Here is a 15,999-nt window from a genome sequence, read left to right as displayed (position 1 = left end):
TTTGTTTACCTAATATACCTTTAAATCTTAATATTATATTAAGGAGGACTAAAGGGGCACAGGATATTTATGCTGTTTTATGCCGAAATGATACAAAACCCACGTCACAAAGGAAATGGTCTACGGTTTTTAACATTCAGGACAAATTATGGATAAAGATTTATGCATGTCCTTTTAAAACTACTGAAAGTACTAAATTAAGATGGCTTCAATACCGAATTAACCATAGAATCTTAACTACAAACACACTCCTACAAAAAATGGGAATAAAACAAAATTCAACTTGTACTTTTTGTAAAAGATTTCCAGAAACAATTGAACATCTATTTTGGGATTGTGGTAAAGTATGTGAAATTTTGAGAGAACTAAAACAATTGCTTGCAACCAGTAATATTGATTTGAATTTTGACAAACAGGAATTTATATTTGGACAATTCAGTTCTAAGGATGCTGATTTGATAGTGGACAATCTTATCCTATTATTGATTAAACAATACATTTTTAAAATGAAATGTCTAGAAATGGAACTTAATATAACAAGTTTAAATAATCACATTCTTTTTGAACTTAAATATCATAAGATCTTGATAATTAAGCATAAAAACTGCAAAAATAATATAGCCTTGCTTAATAAAGTAGAAAAATGGCTTCTCTTATAAAATAACACGAATAATTATCATTATACTATAAAGAAAAGTTTGCAATCCCCCCCCCCCCCGGGGGGCATGTAGGGTGTATACGTATGTGTATGTATGTGTGTACAGTATATAATTGGTCTCTTGTAAAGAGGTGTCCATTGTGAAGGGAATTGTAATCAATGTTATGTATGCTTGTTGCTTTGTGTGTAAATGTGTTGTTTATAAAAAAATAAAAATTGAATAAAAAAAATAAACAAATAAAAATGTATAGGTCATTCAAAAGAACCTGTTAAAAGATTTAAAAACATTTCACCCTTGTGACCTTGAAAGTCGAACAAGGTCATTATGTTGAACAAATTTTATAGCCCTTCATCTCAGGATGCAACTTGGAAAACATTACCACCCTATCCTTTTGTTTATTGAAATTGAGTCATTTAAATGTTTAAACATATTTGACTAAATGTGACCTCGAAAATGGGTCAAGGTCATTCATATGTAACAGCTTGATAGCCCTTCATCCAAACATGCTACTGGCCAAATATCAACATTCTGGCACTCATGGTTATTCAGAAGAAGTCAATAAAAGATTTTAAACAATTCGACCCCCATGGCCAAATATAATCAAGGTCATTCACTTAAACAAACTTGGTAGCCCTTCATTCTAGCATGCTACTGTCCAAATAAATATCATCACCCTGGGCATTTTGTTTATAAAGAGGAAGTTATTTAAAGTAAAATATTGACCGGACGACGGATGAACGACAGACGGACGATGGACGCCTCACCATGGCTTCACCTTCGGGCCAGATGGCTAAAAATGCCCTTCGGTCATCCCAACAATGTCCCTTTTACTGATCAATAGTATTATGTCTTCCTCAATATTCAATCAAACCTATAGTTTAGTATAACAAGACTTAATTTCATATAATAAACAAGAGGCCCAGAGGGCCTGTATCGCTTACCTGGGTAATCAAGCAACCATCCAAAATTATACATGTAACAACAATTTCCAAATATTGGCTCTGTCTGTCTACAATGCCTGTCCCTCATTAGGTCCCTTCTTTCTGCCCCAATGAATTAGGATGGATTTTAAACATTTCCCTCAATTTGCCCTATTAGGCCCGCCTCTCTGTCACCCCCTTAAAGCAAACCGCTATTTATATAAAATTGAGTCCCCTTTGCCCAAGGATGCTCTACACAAAATTTGGTTACAATCCCTCCAAATGAAACTGAAGGAAAACATTTATTACTATGTTCCCCCCACTGGACACTTCCCCTTTGCTCCAACGAGGACCAAACTGTCTGTTAAAACAAATTGAGTCCTCCTTGCCAAGTGATGTTCTTGCCCAAATTTGGTTAAAGTATATCTCAAATCATACTGAAGGAGAAGGATTTTAAACATTTTCCTGAAGGCGGCCACTCCCTACGTGTATACAAAATTGAGTCACCTTTGTCCAATGATGCTCTACACAAAATTTGTTAAATCTCTCAAATGATACTAAAGGAGAAGGAATTTAATCCTTTATTTCCATGTTCCCCTATTGGCCCTCGCCCCTCTACCCCCGGGTTAACAACCATTGTACTCACAATGTCAACAATCACCTCCTCTGTCTCCCACTCCTGGAGATCAGCATCAATAGCCGAGTCTCGGCTGTGGTTGTGGCCAATACCATTCAGTTGGTTTTTACGAGCTTCTTTTTCCATTACACTTTCATATTTCTCCCTGAAATAAATCAAAAGGGAATTAAGTTAAAATTCACTTGATCTACGTCCTGTGCAACAAAGTTTGCAATCAAAGTACTGCGATGCAATGACTTGAGTACAAAATGTAATATTAACCTGAACATGACATAAAGAGAAAACATGTTTTTCTGACCATTTCAGGTGTCAAAACCCAGAAATTACCGTATTTAAATGTCCAAGTGATATTGAATTACAAAGAAGATAGTTCAATAAAAAAAAATGTAACTAACACGACTCTCTTTATTATCAGTGAAGTAATCGCTTTTTATCTATTTATTTTATTTAAATATGCAGCCAAAATCCTTGCTAAATTCCGGCAGTGCTCTTCGATCGTACGTGACCAAATAAGCCTAGATTGACATGTTAGTTGTCGGCTGCTAGTGTATAATCTGCTCCGAATTAAGTCGTTAAGAATGTCATGTTTGTACAAATTTACTTTAATCTTTTCATTGCTTTGATTTTTAAAACATCTGTGTAAATAAGATACTTCAATCATGCGTTCCAAGTTCACATTGTTTTCTGCGAGTGCAGAGAACGTGAAAAAGCTACATTTATCGACCAATCAGATGCCGTGAAACAAAGGAAGAGAAACCCCCATTGAAAATGGGTCTAAACTGTGCTTACGATATTTTGAAACAAAATATAAGGATTCGAACAAATATCAGCTTAGAACATCTATATTCTGAAATGTATATCCGATGATATGCTCAAATTTAAACATTTAATATGATTTGCAATGTAAACGGTAATGAATTGTTCGATTTATTGATTACGACATAGCTGCCGACGTCATGATGGGGTCCACTGTATTTTCCGAGATCTCATACAATTTTGCGATTCAGTCAAAACCTACACATTACGTTAAATGAACTTGGCGTTTGAAAGTCAAATCGTTTATTTTATTTTTCACATTTATAGTAGAGCAATGCAACCATATCCGCTAAAGAATCGGATTTACAGTACAGTGTTTGATGTCGTTTGGATAATTTTAAAAACAAAACTAGAATTATGTCAGTGTGACATTAAAGCCGCTCACCACTTTAAATTTGATTGCTTCAGTAACACACTGAGCATCAATATCTACTATAATACCTCAGATATGTGTTCTGTATTCTACTAATTGAAAATCAGGTCATGTGATGATGTTGCCTTTGGGATTTTCAAAATCAATCGCCTCTTAAATGATGCCTTAAAAACATTTCTCCCTCTCCTCTTTTTTCACCCTCTTTAAGTGTGACGCATTGTTGTAATTTTCATTAAATAGCATCCTCCAATGATGTGACATGAGTATTTACGTGCAGAATGGCAATCGGTGAATGGATAATAAAGAGTAGGTGCATTTTGTGCTTGTGAAATGAAGGATAATTAACAAGTAGCGGGAAAACATGCATGGAGAAAAGAGACATTGTACTCCTTCTTTTTTATTTATTTTTTATTCATATTAATAATAATTATTAATATATGTAGCGACTATATTTACCGTCATTGAATATACAAAATCTCACAAATGTTCTTGGAATATATTTGAATTATATTTCTCAATGTGACTTTAACAACGTAAGAGTTATTTCCCTTACACCCAATTGGATACTATTTTGACACGGCGCGGCTGTTGTGTCATGTTCTTAAATTGTTACACTTTCATAAATCAATACACCAGAAATAGCATGCTGTGTTACAGAAATGCATACACAGTTCACATATCGTCTCATCTCGGAGCCATTACTGTTATCAACCTAAGCACGATATGTCATATTACGTTCCCGTTTCAAACATCAAAATAGAGGTTATACTTCATCACTCATACGGTTTATAAGTATATATATTTACTTCTTCCTTCTACAGACAGCGTCAATGCTTGACCGTCTTCACATGTGCTTTCTCGAATCATATGTGTTTCACACGCGTAACACTCCTCAGACCACAATCCGAGTTGCTAAAACGCTCAAACCTAGTGCACAAATTTCACCACCACAACACTCGTAGAATGCACCGGAGATGAACATTTTGTTTTCAGCAATTATTTAAAGTATGGATTATTATTTGGAGAAGAGTATCAGAAGACTTAATGTAACCCACAGGTGAGTGTCAGAGATTCTACTTTCTATTTACGATAAAGAAACTATATAGCGGAAGCATGCAAGACTGAATTATGCGCACGCACCCCGAACGGATGTGGGTCCGTCATTTTGTTCTCTGGACAGAATTAATAAGCCGCTCGGCTCTCGCCAAAAGCGGCTTAACAAAAGCGATCAAATTATGTGAAACTTGCTAAGGTTTTATTATTTACATCGCTTATTAGATGAAGCATTTAAGTGAAATGCTATTCTTTATTGTAACAACATCGAGTCCCTCACAGAAACCATTTGTAGGCCTACGTAACGGTCACTTAATGTGTAACGTTAACTCGATAATTGAGCAGTAGTTAAAGATGAAACAAACACTCGCGTTTCAATACATCAGTGATTCATTTCTAACACAGATCTATTTATCAGGCTTAAAACAGGTTGCCATACCGATTTGTGGACCCTACCGGTAAGTTTGGTCGATCTATTGTTCCGCAGTCAGCCATGTTTGAAAAAGACGCTGTTAGGTTTTGATGTTGTTTACATCACGCATCCAGGTGTGATACCAGATCCCGGGGGCATAAATAATTGATTCTTACAATAATTTACCAATTATTTTTTGTGACAGTGGCCAAAATAAAGTGATATAAAGCGAAAATGATATAAAAAGAAGTAATAATAAAAGATTTAATTCCATAGATTATATAGCAGGGAAAACAGTGCATCAAGAAAACATGATAATAACCGAAAATTGACATTAAGCGGCGTGATATAAAGTGAAATGTACTGTATAATTTTATCTTTTTAAACCCATGTCAGTCCTACGATATTAAATTTGTTCACTTTCATAATAAGACTCTCTCTCATTTTTTTTTCATTTTTTTTTTAAATATTTGATCCCCATGGCCCTAGCCTAGCCGGCCCAGGGGTTATATCAACAAGAGATCCCAGAGGGATCTTGGCGCTCACCTTTGTACCATCTTCATTAGTTTTGTCAGTTCGATCTTTTCTCTTCTTTCCTCTAATCTGTTTGATCGAGTCATGTGAACCGTAAATGCACCTTGAGGTAACTTTTGATCTAAACTTAGTACTGATGTGTATGAAAACCAACCTTCAAAGTGAGTTTGTCATTTCACATATTTACTAGTACAGTACTAGAAAAAATAGAATTGATCATTGCAATATGAGAAAGATCTGTTTAGTTCTTCCTTTAGCCATTTAGTCATTTTGATTTTATGATCAGTCTCAAAATATAACATGCACAACGAGGGATCAAGGGGAACCTACATATCAAATTTGAGAAAGAACAAACCTTCGATGTCAAAAATCGAAGATGGCTGTCGGTAAGCCATTTTGTTTAACTGATCAGTTTAAAAAGTAAATAGAATTTGAGAAAAAAAACTCCAGTACTTCCTCGGAAATAGCATTAACAAACCTTAACTCATTCACCCCTGAAGACACATATGAACTCTGCCAATTCAAAGGTTGGAATAGTTCATTATGAAATTTCAGGGGTGAATGAGTTAACTGTCAAAATCAAAGATTTGTTTATTCAATCAGTCTCATAAGAAAGTATGCACAACTTCATACCAAGGGGAACCTACATAAAAAATTAAGAAAGATCTCTCCAGTATTTCCTGAGTAATAGCAATAACAAACCTTCACTGTCAAAATCCAAGATGTCTGCCTGTCTGCCATTTTGTTTATCTGATCAGTCTCAAAAGTTTATATACACAAGTAAGGACCTAAGGGAACCTACATATAAGATGTGAGAAAGATCTCTCCACTACTTCAAATAGCGATAACAAACCTTCAATGTCAAAATCCAAGATGGCTGCCTGTTGGCCATTTTGTTTTTCTAATCATTCTCAAAATTAAATATAAACAAGACCTAGGGGAGCCTACATAACAAATTTGGGAAAGATCCCTCCAGCTCCTCCTGAGAAATAGCCATAACAAACCTTTAATGTCACAATCCACTATAGTGGCCCATCGGCCATTTTCTACATCTGATCAGTCTAAAAATTTAACATGCACAACTACAGGCCAAGGAAGCCCTACATATGAAATTTGAGATGGATATCTCAAGTACTTCCCGAGAAATAGCAATAACAAACTCACTATCAAAATCCAAAATGGCTGCCTATCGGCCATGTTGTTTATCCGACCAGTCTCAAAGGTTGCCCTCAGAAAGTGTTATGCACTTCTCTATACGTAAATGTACAATGTGTAAATATTTCAAGTTCCTACCTCAAACAGTGTAGAAAAAGTTACCCCTTATCCCTCAAAAAAGTTTGCTTTAAAATGTAGAACTCATGATTATGTTTGATAAGATATGCTATAAGACTATATTAAATAGAAAATAAAATTTGACCCCCATGACCCTACCCCTTCTGGCCCTGCTCCTATGGGTCATATCAAAAATCCTAAAGTGTTGTCGCTTCCCCATACATATATCTACCATGACTTAAAGTTTCAAGTTCCTAACCTGGAGGAGATGTTGTTTAAAGGGAAACCGTCAAATTTTCCCCTTAGGGCCCCGCCCACCTGTCCCCTGGGGGGGATCAGGGTTTGTACCATCTTGAATCCCCTTCCCCTCAGGATGCTTCCTGCCATATTTGGTTGAAATCTGCATAGTACTTTTAGAGGCAATGTCATTTAAAGGCATACCGTAAAATGTACCCTTTTGGCCCAGCCAATCCTGAATTGCCTTCCCCTAAAGATGCTCCCTGTCAAATTTGGTTGGAATCTGCCAAACAGTCTCCTCTTTAAAGGCATACTGTCAAATTTACCCCTTTTGGCTCTGCCAATCTTGAATTGCCTTCCCCTAAAGATGCTTCCTGCCAAATTTGGTTGAAATCTGCCCAGTACTTTCAAAAGAATTAGAACTTGCCCTAAAACTTTAACCTGTGGAACTTGCCCAAAAACTTCAACAAATTCTAAAAGACTTGTGTTTCGGACCAATAATGAGCAAATATGGTCCAATTTGTTGCTAATGAACCTCCAAGCAATCGCTGTAACCATATTACAATGTAAAATTAATTAACAGTTGAGTTAAACACCAAAACACAGCTTGCCCAAAAACTTTAACCAAGTGGGACGCCGTGGGTACTGCTATAGCCCCTCCTATTCTTTGAATAGACCAGCTAAAAACTGAGCAAATGGCCATTACTCTATACAAGTAGCCCTTATTTATTGTTCAACAATCTGACTCCCTAAAATCTTTAAGCAGAGCAAGATTTGAGAATGTATTTGTGATAAATTAAAATCTGTATGTATATCAAGTTTGGAAAATGTATGTGATAATTTGAAATATGTATGTATTGCAAGTTTAAAGAATGTATGTGATAAATTAAAATCTGTATGTATATCAAGTTTGGAGAATGTATATCAAGTTTGGAGAATATATATCAAGTTTGGAGAATGTATATCAAGTTTGGAGAATGTATGTGATAAATCAATGCTGCAGACAAACATGTGGTATTGAAAGCGAAGGGTTGTAATTCTGACATTTGTTATAGATGCCAGGCCCATTTTAGTATATGACACTTTACCAGATCAATAAGCCAGGCCCATTTTAGTATATGACACTTTACCAGACCAACAAGTCAGGAATAGTTTATGGATGGAGTTGAAATAGCAAATAGGTTATTCCCTGTAAAACTTGCGCATTGAAAATGAACAAAGGGCTATAACTCTGTATCTAGTGGGGCACAACTTAGTGTGTGATAATTCACCTAAACAAGAGGCCCAGAGGGCCTGTATCACTCACCTGAATATAATTAAAGTAATTGGTATGGAGTAAAGATATAGCACTCCATGGTAGGTGCTGTTAGTACATATGAAATTTCAGAAAGATCCATCCAGTACTTGAGATATAGAGAACAAACTTCAAACAGAGCCCCACCCCTATACCCCTACGGGGGTCATACCCACCAATTATACAAAATTGAGTCACCCTCACCCAAGGATGCTCCACACTAAATAAGGATAAAATTCCTTAATCCCGATGGTCGGAGAAGGATTTTAAAGGTTTTACCTCTATTTTACCTATTGGGCCCCTCCCTTCTGCCCCCCTCGGAGACCACACCTACTGCTAATACAAAATTGAGTCCCCTTGGCCAAAGGATGCTCCAGACTAAATTAGGATAAAATCCCTTAATCCCTATGGTAGAAGAAAGATTTTAAAGGATTTACCTCTATTTTCCCTATTGGGCCCCACCTCTCTGCCTCCAGCGGAGTCAGACACACCGTTTATACGAAATTGCTTCCCCTTCACCCAAGAATGCTTCAGACCAAAAATGGACAAAATCCTGCCATTCCTACTGAAGAAGAAGGATTTTGAAGATTTACGTCTATTTCCCCTATTGGGCCCCACCCCTCAGGTCCCAGGGGGGCCACACCCACCAATTATACAAAATTGGTTCCCCACTACCCAATGATGCTCCACACCAATGATGGACCAAATCCTTTCATTCCTACAGAAGAAGAAGGATTTTAAAGAATAATTTGCTATGTTTCCCCTATTGGGCCGCGCCCCTCAGGCCCCTGGTGAGCCAGACCCATGGTTTATACAAAATTGGTTCCTGACTACCCAAGGATGCTCCACACCAAATATGGAACAAATCCTTTCATTCCTACAGGAGAAGAAGGATTGCTCCACACCAAATTTTGTTAAAATCCGCTCAGTGGTTCATGACAAGTAGTGTAAAGTTGACGGACGACGGACGATGGACGACGGACGCAGGACGACGGACGACGGACGCTGCGGTATGGCATAAGCTCACCTTGGTCCTTCGGACCAGGTGAGCTCAAAACCTGACAAACTTGTTTCAAAGGAAAAGGTCAAAGATCAAAGCATAGGTCACAGTGACCTTACTTTTTTACTTGACACTACACCATCCCAAGATGTAATTGCATACTAAATCTGGTTGGCACAAGGACAGTCTGCATCCCCCTCCATCTCTCTCTCTCTCTCTCCCACAAATTTTCTAATTAAAAATGAATTTAACAGTTCATGCCTTGTTTCCTTTAGCTCTTTGCATGCCTCGCTCTTCTGTTTCTTAAGATCATCAAAGTCACGCAGGGTCTTGGCTTTGTCACTGACAGCTCTATCACGTTCATGCCGCAGACTGTCGCAGAGCGTCCGAATGCTGTCTCGTTCCTGCACAATCTTGTCACGCTCACGGAGGGCCCAGTCTCGTGACATGTTAGAAGACTCCACCTCATGGTTTGCATCTGTCACAGAAAAGGTGTAAGTTATGTAGCTGTACATTTATATCTGTCACAGAAAAGGTATGACTTATGTAGCTGTGCATTTATATCTGTCACAGAAAAGATATAAGTTATGTAGCTGTACAGTTATATCTGTCACAGAACAGGTATAAGTTATGTAGCCTACATTTATATCTGTCACAGAACAGGTATAAGTTATGTAGCTGTGCATTTATATCTGTCACAGAAAAGGGATAACTTATGTAGCTGTACACTTATATCTGTCACAGAAATGATATAAGTGATGTAGCTGTACATTTACATCTGTCCCAGAAAAGGTATAAGTTATGTAGCTGTACATTTACATCTGTCACAGAAAAGGTATAACTTATGTAGCTGTACATTTATATCTGTCACAGAAAAGATATAAGTTATGTAGCTGTACATTTTCATCTGTCACAGAAAAGGTATAAGTTATGTAGCCTACATTTATATCTGTCACAGAACAAGAGGCCCAATGGACCTGCATCGCTCACCTGGTATAAAACTCACACTTGTAACCTTAAAAGTGATCTAAAATAAAGCTACAGGCAAAATATCAGTATTTATGATTAAAATTCATTCAAAAGAACCTGTTATTTTTTTTAAAAACATTTCACCCCTGTGATTGAAAGTCGAACAAAGTCATTATGTTGAACAAATTTTATAGCCTTTCATCTCAGGATGCAACTTGCAAAGTATCAACATCCTGGGACCCATGGTTATTCAGAAGAGGTTGTTTAAAGATTTTAAACAAATTTGACCCCTGTGACCTTGAATATAAGTCAAAGTCATTCACTTCAACAAACATAGTATTCCTTTATCCCAGCATGCTATTGACTAAATATCAACATCCTGAGTATTTTGGTTATTCAGAACAAATTGTTTAAATATTTTGAACATATTTGCTCCTTGTGACCTTGAATATGATTCAAGGTCATACATTTAAACAAACTTGGTAGCCCTTGATCCTAGTATGCTACTGACAAAATATCATCACCCCGGCATTTTGGTTATTGAGAAGTTGTTTAAAAGATTTTAACATATTTGACCCCTGTGACCTTGAATATGGGTGAAGTTCATTCATTTGAACAAACTTTGTAGCCCTTCATCTTAGCATGCTACTGGCCAAATATCATCACCCTGTGCATTTTGGTTATTCAGAAGAAGTTGCTTAATGTTTTTCACATATTTGACCCCTGTGACCTTGAATATAGGTGAAGGCCATTCATTTGAACAAATTTGATAGACCTTTACCCCAGCATGCTACTGGCCAAATATCATCACCCTGGGCATTTTGGTTATTCAGAAGAAGTTGTTTAAAGTTTTTAACATATTTGACCCCTGTGACCTTGAATATAATTGAAGGTCATTCATTTGAACAAACTTGGTAGCCCACCACCCAAGCATGCTACTGGCCAAATATCATCTCCCTGGGCAGTTTGGTTATTCAGAAGAAGTTGTTTAAAGTAAAAAGTTGACACCGGACGAACGACGGATGCCGCACCATGCCATAAGCTCACTTGGCCCGACATGGCCCTTTGGGCCAGGTGAGCTAAAAACCTAATCATCCCTTAGCCCAGCTAAATATTATCACCCTAGGCCTTTTGGTTATTCAAGATTTTGTCAAAATGTTTTGAATACATTTGACCCTGTGACCTTTAACTTGTTTGAAGGTCTTTCATTTGAACAAACATATAATAGCCTTTCATCACAGCCTGATAGGCCAAATATCATCACCTTAAGACTTTTGCTTATTCAGTAGACCCAGCAGTGTGTGAAGGTCATTCATTTGAACAAACTTGGAATGACTTTATCGCAGCATGCTACTAGCCAAATATCATCCCCTTTGGCCTGTTAATTGCTGAGAAGATGTCGTTTAAAGTTGACACTGAATGGACAACTAAAGACAGATGGACGATGGATACTGCACCAAGGCATAAGCTCATTTGGCCGTTTGGGACAGGTCAGCTCAAAACATGAGATTTAACAAGGTAATGCAGAAATAACATTGAGATTAAACAAGGTAATGTAGGAATAACAATGAGATTTAACAAGGTAATGTAGAAATAACATTGAGATTAAACAAGGTAATGTAGGAATAACATTGAGATTTAACAAGATAATGTAGGAATAACAATGAAATTTAACAAGGTAATGTAGAAATAACATTGAAATTTAACAAGGTAATGTAGAAATAACATTGAAATTTAACAAGGTAATGTAGGAATAACATTGAGATTTAACAAGGTAATGTAGAAATAACATTGAAATTTAACAAGGTAATGTAGAAATAACATTGAGATTTAACAAGGTAATGTAGAAATAACAATGATATTTAACAAGGTAATGTAGAAATAACATTGAGATTTAACAAGGTAATGTAGAAATAACAATGAGATTTAACAAGGTAATGTAGAAATAACATTGAGATTTAACAAGGTAATGTAGAAATAACATTGAGATTTAACAAGGTAATGTAGAAATAACATTGAGATTTAACAAGGTAATGTAGAAATAACATTGAGATTTAACAAGGTAATGTAGAAATAACATTGAGATTTAACAAGGTAATGTAGAAATAACATTGAGATTTAACAAGGTAATGTAGAAATAACATTGAGATTTAACAAGGTAATGTAGAAATAACATTGAGATTTAACAAGGTAATGTAGAAATAACATTGAGATTTAACAAGGTAATGTAGAAATAACATTGAGATTTAACAAGGTAATGTAGAAATAACATTGAGATTTAACAAGGTAATGTAGAAATAACATTGAGATTTAACAAGGTAATGTAGAAATAACATTGAGATTTAACAAGGTAATGTAGAAATAACATTGAGATTTAACAAGGTAATGTAGAAATAACATTGAGATTTAACAAGGTAATGTAGAAATAACATTGAGATTTAACAAGGTAATGTAGAAATAACATTGAGATTTAACAAGGTAATGTAGAAATAACATTGAGATTTAACAAGGTAATGTAGAAATAACATTGAGATTTAACAAGGTAATGTAGAAATAACATTGAGATTTAACAAGGTAATGTAGAAATAACATTGAGATTTAACAAGGTAATGTAGAAATAACAATGAGATTTAACAAGGTAATGTAGAAATAACATTGAGATTTAACAAGGTAATGTAGAAATAACATTGAGATTTAACAAGGTAATGTAGAAATAACATTGAGATTTAACAAGGTAATGTAGAAATAACATTGAGATTTAACAAGGTAATGTAGAAATAACATTGAGATTTAACAAGGTAATGTAGAAATAACATTGAGATTTAACAAGGTAATGTAGAAATAACATTGAGATTTAACAAGGTAATGTAGAAATAACATTGAGATTTAACAAGGTAATGTAGAAATAACATTGAGATTTAACAAGGTAATGTAGAAATAACATTGAGATTTAACAAGGTAATGTAGAAATAACATTGAGATTTAACAAGGTAATGTAGAAATAACATTGAGATTTAACAAGTTAATTTATAAATAACATTCCAATTCATTTATAAAAATTTATTCACTGTTCAAACTCAGCACCAGCATGCTCAGCTCATGTCTCAAAAGTTTCTACACAACAAACCTTACCTCTCAGCTCCCGCTGCAGTTTCTCAATTGTTCGCTTCAGCATTTCTGTTTCCTTGGATACCTGGTCCATCTCCTCTGCCTTTTCCTTCTGACAGCGTTCCCGTTCATATGTTTCCCTTAAAATCCTATCTCTATCTTGAATTGCCTCATGTCGTTCTTTCCTCGCAACATCCCGTTCCTGCATCACCATCTGCCAATCCTTGCGAAAGTCCTCACGTTGACCCTCCAGCTGGTCATTTTTAGAGCGAACATCACTATATTTATTCAGCAATTCTTTACGTTCCTTGATAGCTTTGTCTCTTTCCTGTATCGATGTCATCAATTCGTGTTTCAAATTTTCTAATTCTGTCAAAGCACCTTTTTTCTCCTTTTCGAGAGCCTCGTTCTTACGACTGTACTCAGTAACTCTTTCCTGTAATCGGTCGTAATCGTTAAGAACTGACGCCCGCTCTGCCATTACGAGACTGTGCTCAGATTTAGCAGCGTCTCTCTCCTTACAAGCAGATTCCAATTTAAATAAGATTTGGTTTGAGCCTTTCATTAGTTCATCCCTCTGTTCGGTGACTTTTGACATTTCCTCTTTGAGCTGATCCCGTTCATGAATGACTTGGTCCCAGTTACGTATAGCTCCTGTACACTGCTTTTTAAGAGCGTTTCTTTCCATGATAACGGACTCCTGATCCATACGCATACTTTCCAACTTTTTTTGCATCTTCATGTTATCATCCCTCAGATGTTCAAGTTTGCTGGTTGTTTCTAAATTCAGGGACCTAAGTTCTGTGTAGCGCTCCCGAAGTGCCTCATAATCTGCTCGAATTCCTTCATATTTGTCCTGAGCACAGTCATACATTTTGTTAAGGACTTCACTTGAGCCACTCTCATTGATTACCTCACGGAGCTGTTTGCGTAAGTCAGACAATTCTTGTTTATCTTCTTCATGCAGACTCCTAAGGCTGAGAATCTCTTGGTCTAGCTGCTGTTTCTCCCGCTCAAACTCCAAAGACTGGGACTTGATGTGTGTGTTCTCATCTCTGGCATGCTGGAGCTGGCTGAGGACAGATCGATATTTTTGACTATAATTCTCCAGCTCCTTATGTGTTTGGTCGTATCGTTTCTCCATGTCTGTCTGTGTCCGTTTCAATGACTGCAGTTCCTTCATTGCATGTTCACATTGGGCTTTAAGGCGGTCATAGTCGCGATGGTGGTCGGATTGTTGGCCGTCACGGTTCATTGTTGGATGATGTCTCTCAAGCTGGGACTTGGAGTTCTTATGTTTATCCTGGCCAGCTATTGTTGGGTAGGCACTCTCGTGAAGGTCATACTCATGAGAAGGTATGATTCGTGTGTATGTCTTACCACCATCCAGATCCTGTGTCTCTGTAAAATATACAAAGCTCCAATTATTGCACAAATGTTATACAGTTAAAACACAATAATAACATACTCTAGGGAACAAAAATAATTAGATATCTGCAGTCAACTTACTTATTATACTGGTCATTGGTAAGATATGTCCCTATTTCCATGCTAGACAATTGTGTATTGAAGAATCCAAATGTTTCCATGTTATGAGCCAGGGACTATAAGCCCCTTACGGTGGGGCACACCTAAGGCCAATTCTGAGAGCATGATTGTGTTCATTTTTCATGTCTGGAATTTCATATATGATTAAGAGGTGGGCATCTAAATCATTTTAATGTTATGAAGTTACCAGGGGTGGGTCAGAAGCATGATCTTAATCATCTCATGCCAAACAAGAGGCCCAGAGGGCCTGTATCGCTCACCTATGGGGGTCATACCCACCAATGATACAAAATTGAGTCACCGTCACGCAAGGATGCTCCACACTACATAAGGATAAATTCCCTTAATCCTGATGGTCGGAGAAGGATTTTAAAGGTTTTACCTCTATTTCTCCTATTGGGCACGCCCTTCTGCCCCCCTCGGAGACCACACCTACTGCTAATACAAAATTGAGTCCCCTTGGCCCAAGGATGCTCCAGACTAAATTAGGATAAAATCCCTTAATCCCATGTAGAAGAAGGATTTTAAAGGTTTTACCTCTATTTTCCCTATTCGGCCCCGCCTCTCTGCCTACAGGGGGTTCAGACACACCGTTTATACAAAATTGGTTCCCCTTCACCCAAGAATGATTCAGATCAAATATGGACAAAATCCTGTAATTTCTACCGAGGAAGAAGGATTTTGAAGATTTACATCTATTTCCCCTATTTGGCCCCACCACTCAGGTCCCAGGGGGGCCACACCCATCATTTAAACAAAATTGGTTCACCTTTACCCAAGGATGTTCCACACCAAATATGGACCAAATCCTTTCATTCCTACAGAAGAAGAAGAATAAGGATTTAAAAAAATAATTTGCTATGTTTCTCATATTGGGCCCCGTCCCTCAGGCACCTGGGGGGCCAGATCCACGGGGTATACAAAATTGGTTCCCCTTGTCCCAAGGATGCTTCAGACCAAATATGGAACAAATCCTTTCATTCCTACAGAAGGAGAAGGATTTTAAAGAATTTGTTATGTTTCCCCTATTGGGCCCCGCCCCTCAGGCCCCTGGGGTACCACACCCACGATTTATACAAAATTGGTTCCCCTTTACCCAAGGATGCTTCTGAGTAAATATGGAACAAATCCTTTCATTCCTACAGAAGAAGAAGGATTTTAAAGAAT

The 15,999-nt window shown here is 36.9% G+C and overlaps 1 protein-coding gene across 1 annotated transcript in view; it reads right to left on the bottom strand.

Moving 5' to 3' along the window:
- The window catches only part of LOC110462016 (disks large homolog 5-like), a gene marked incomplete at its 3' end in the record, with an annotated part of 193,122 nt that overhangs the window by 119,299 nt on the left and 57,824 nt on the right, over positions 1-15,999 (bottom strand). The window contains exons 3-5 of the mRNA XM_021515790.1: positions 13,309-14,685; positions 9,469-9,685; positions 2,226-2,361 (exon numbers count right to left, since the gene is read on the bottom strand). Of these exons, the coding sequence (XP_021371465.1) occupies positions 2,226-2,361; positions 9,469-9,685; positions 13,309-14,685 (1,730 nt within the window). The remainder of the gene's footprint in view (positions 1-2,225; positions 2,362-9,468; positions 9,686-13,308; positions 14,686-15,999) is intronic.

This window comes from Mizuhopecten yessoensis, unplaced genomic scaffold (genome assembly GCF_002113885.1).
Source record: "Mizuhopecten yessoensis strain PY_sf001 unplaced genomic scaffold, ASM211388v2 scaffold1411, whole genome shotgun sequence".
NCBI classification, from domain to species: Eukaryota; Metazoa; Mollusca; class Bivalvia; order Pectinida; family Pectinidae; genus Mizuhopecten; species Mizuhopecten yessoensis.
The sequence above is the reverse complement of the archived record's forward strand: the minus strand, read 5'-3'. Positions and strand labels throughout refer to the sequence as shown.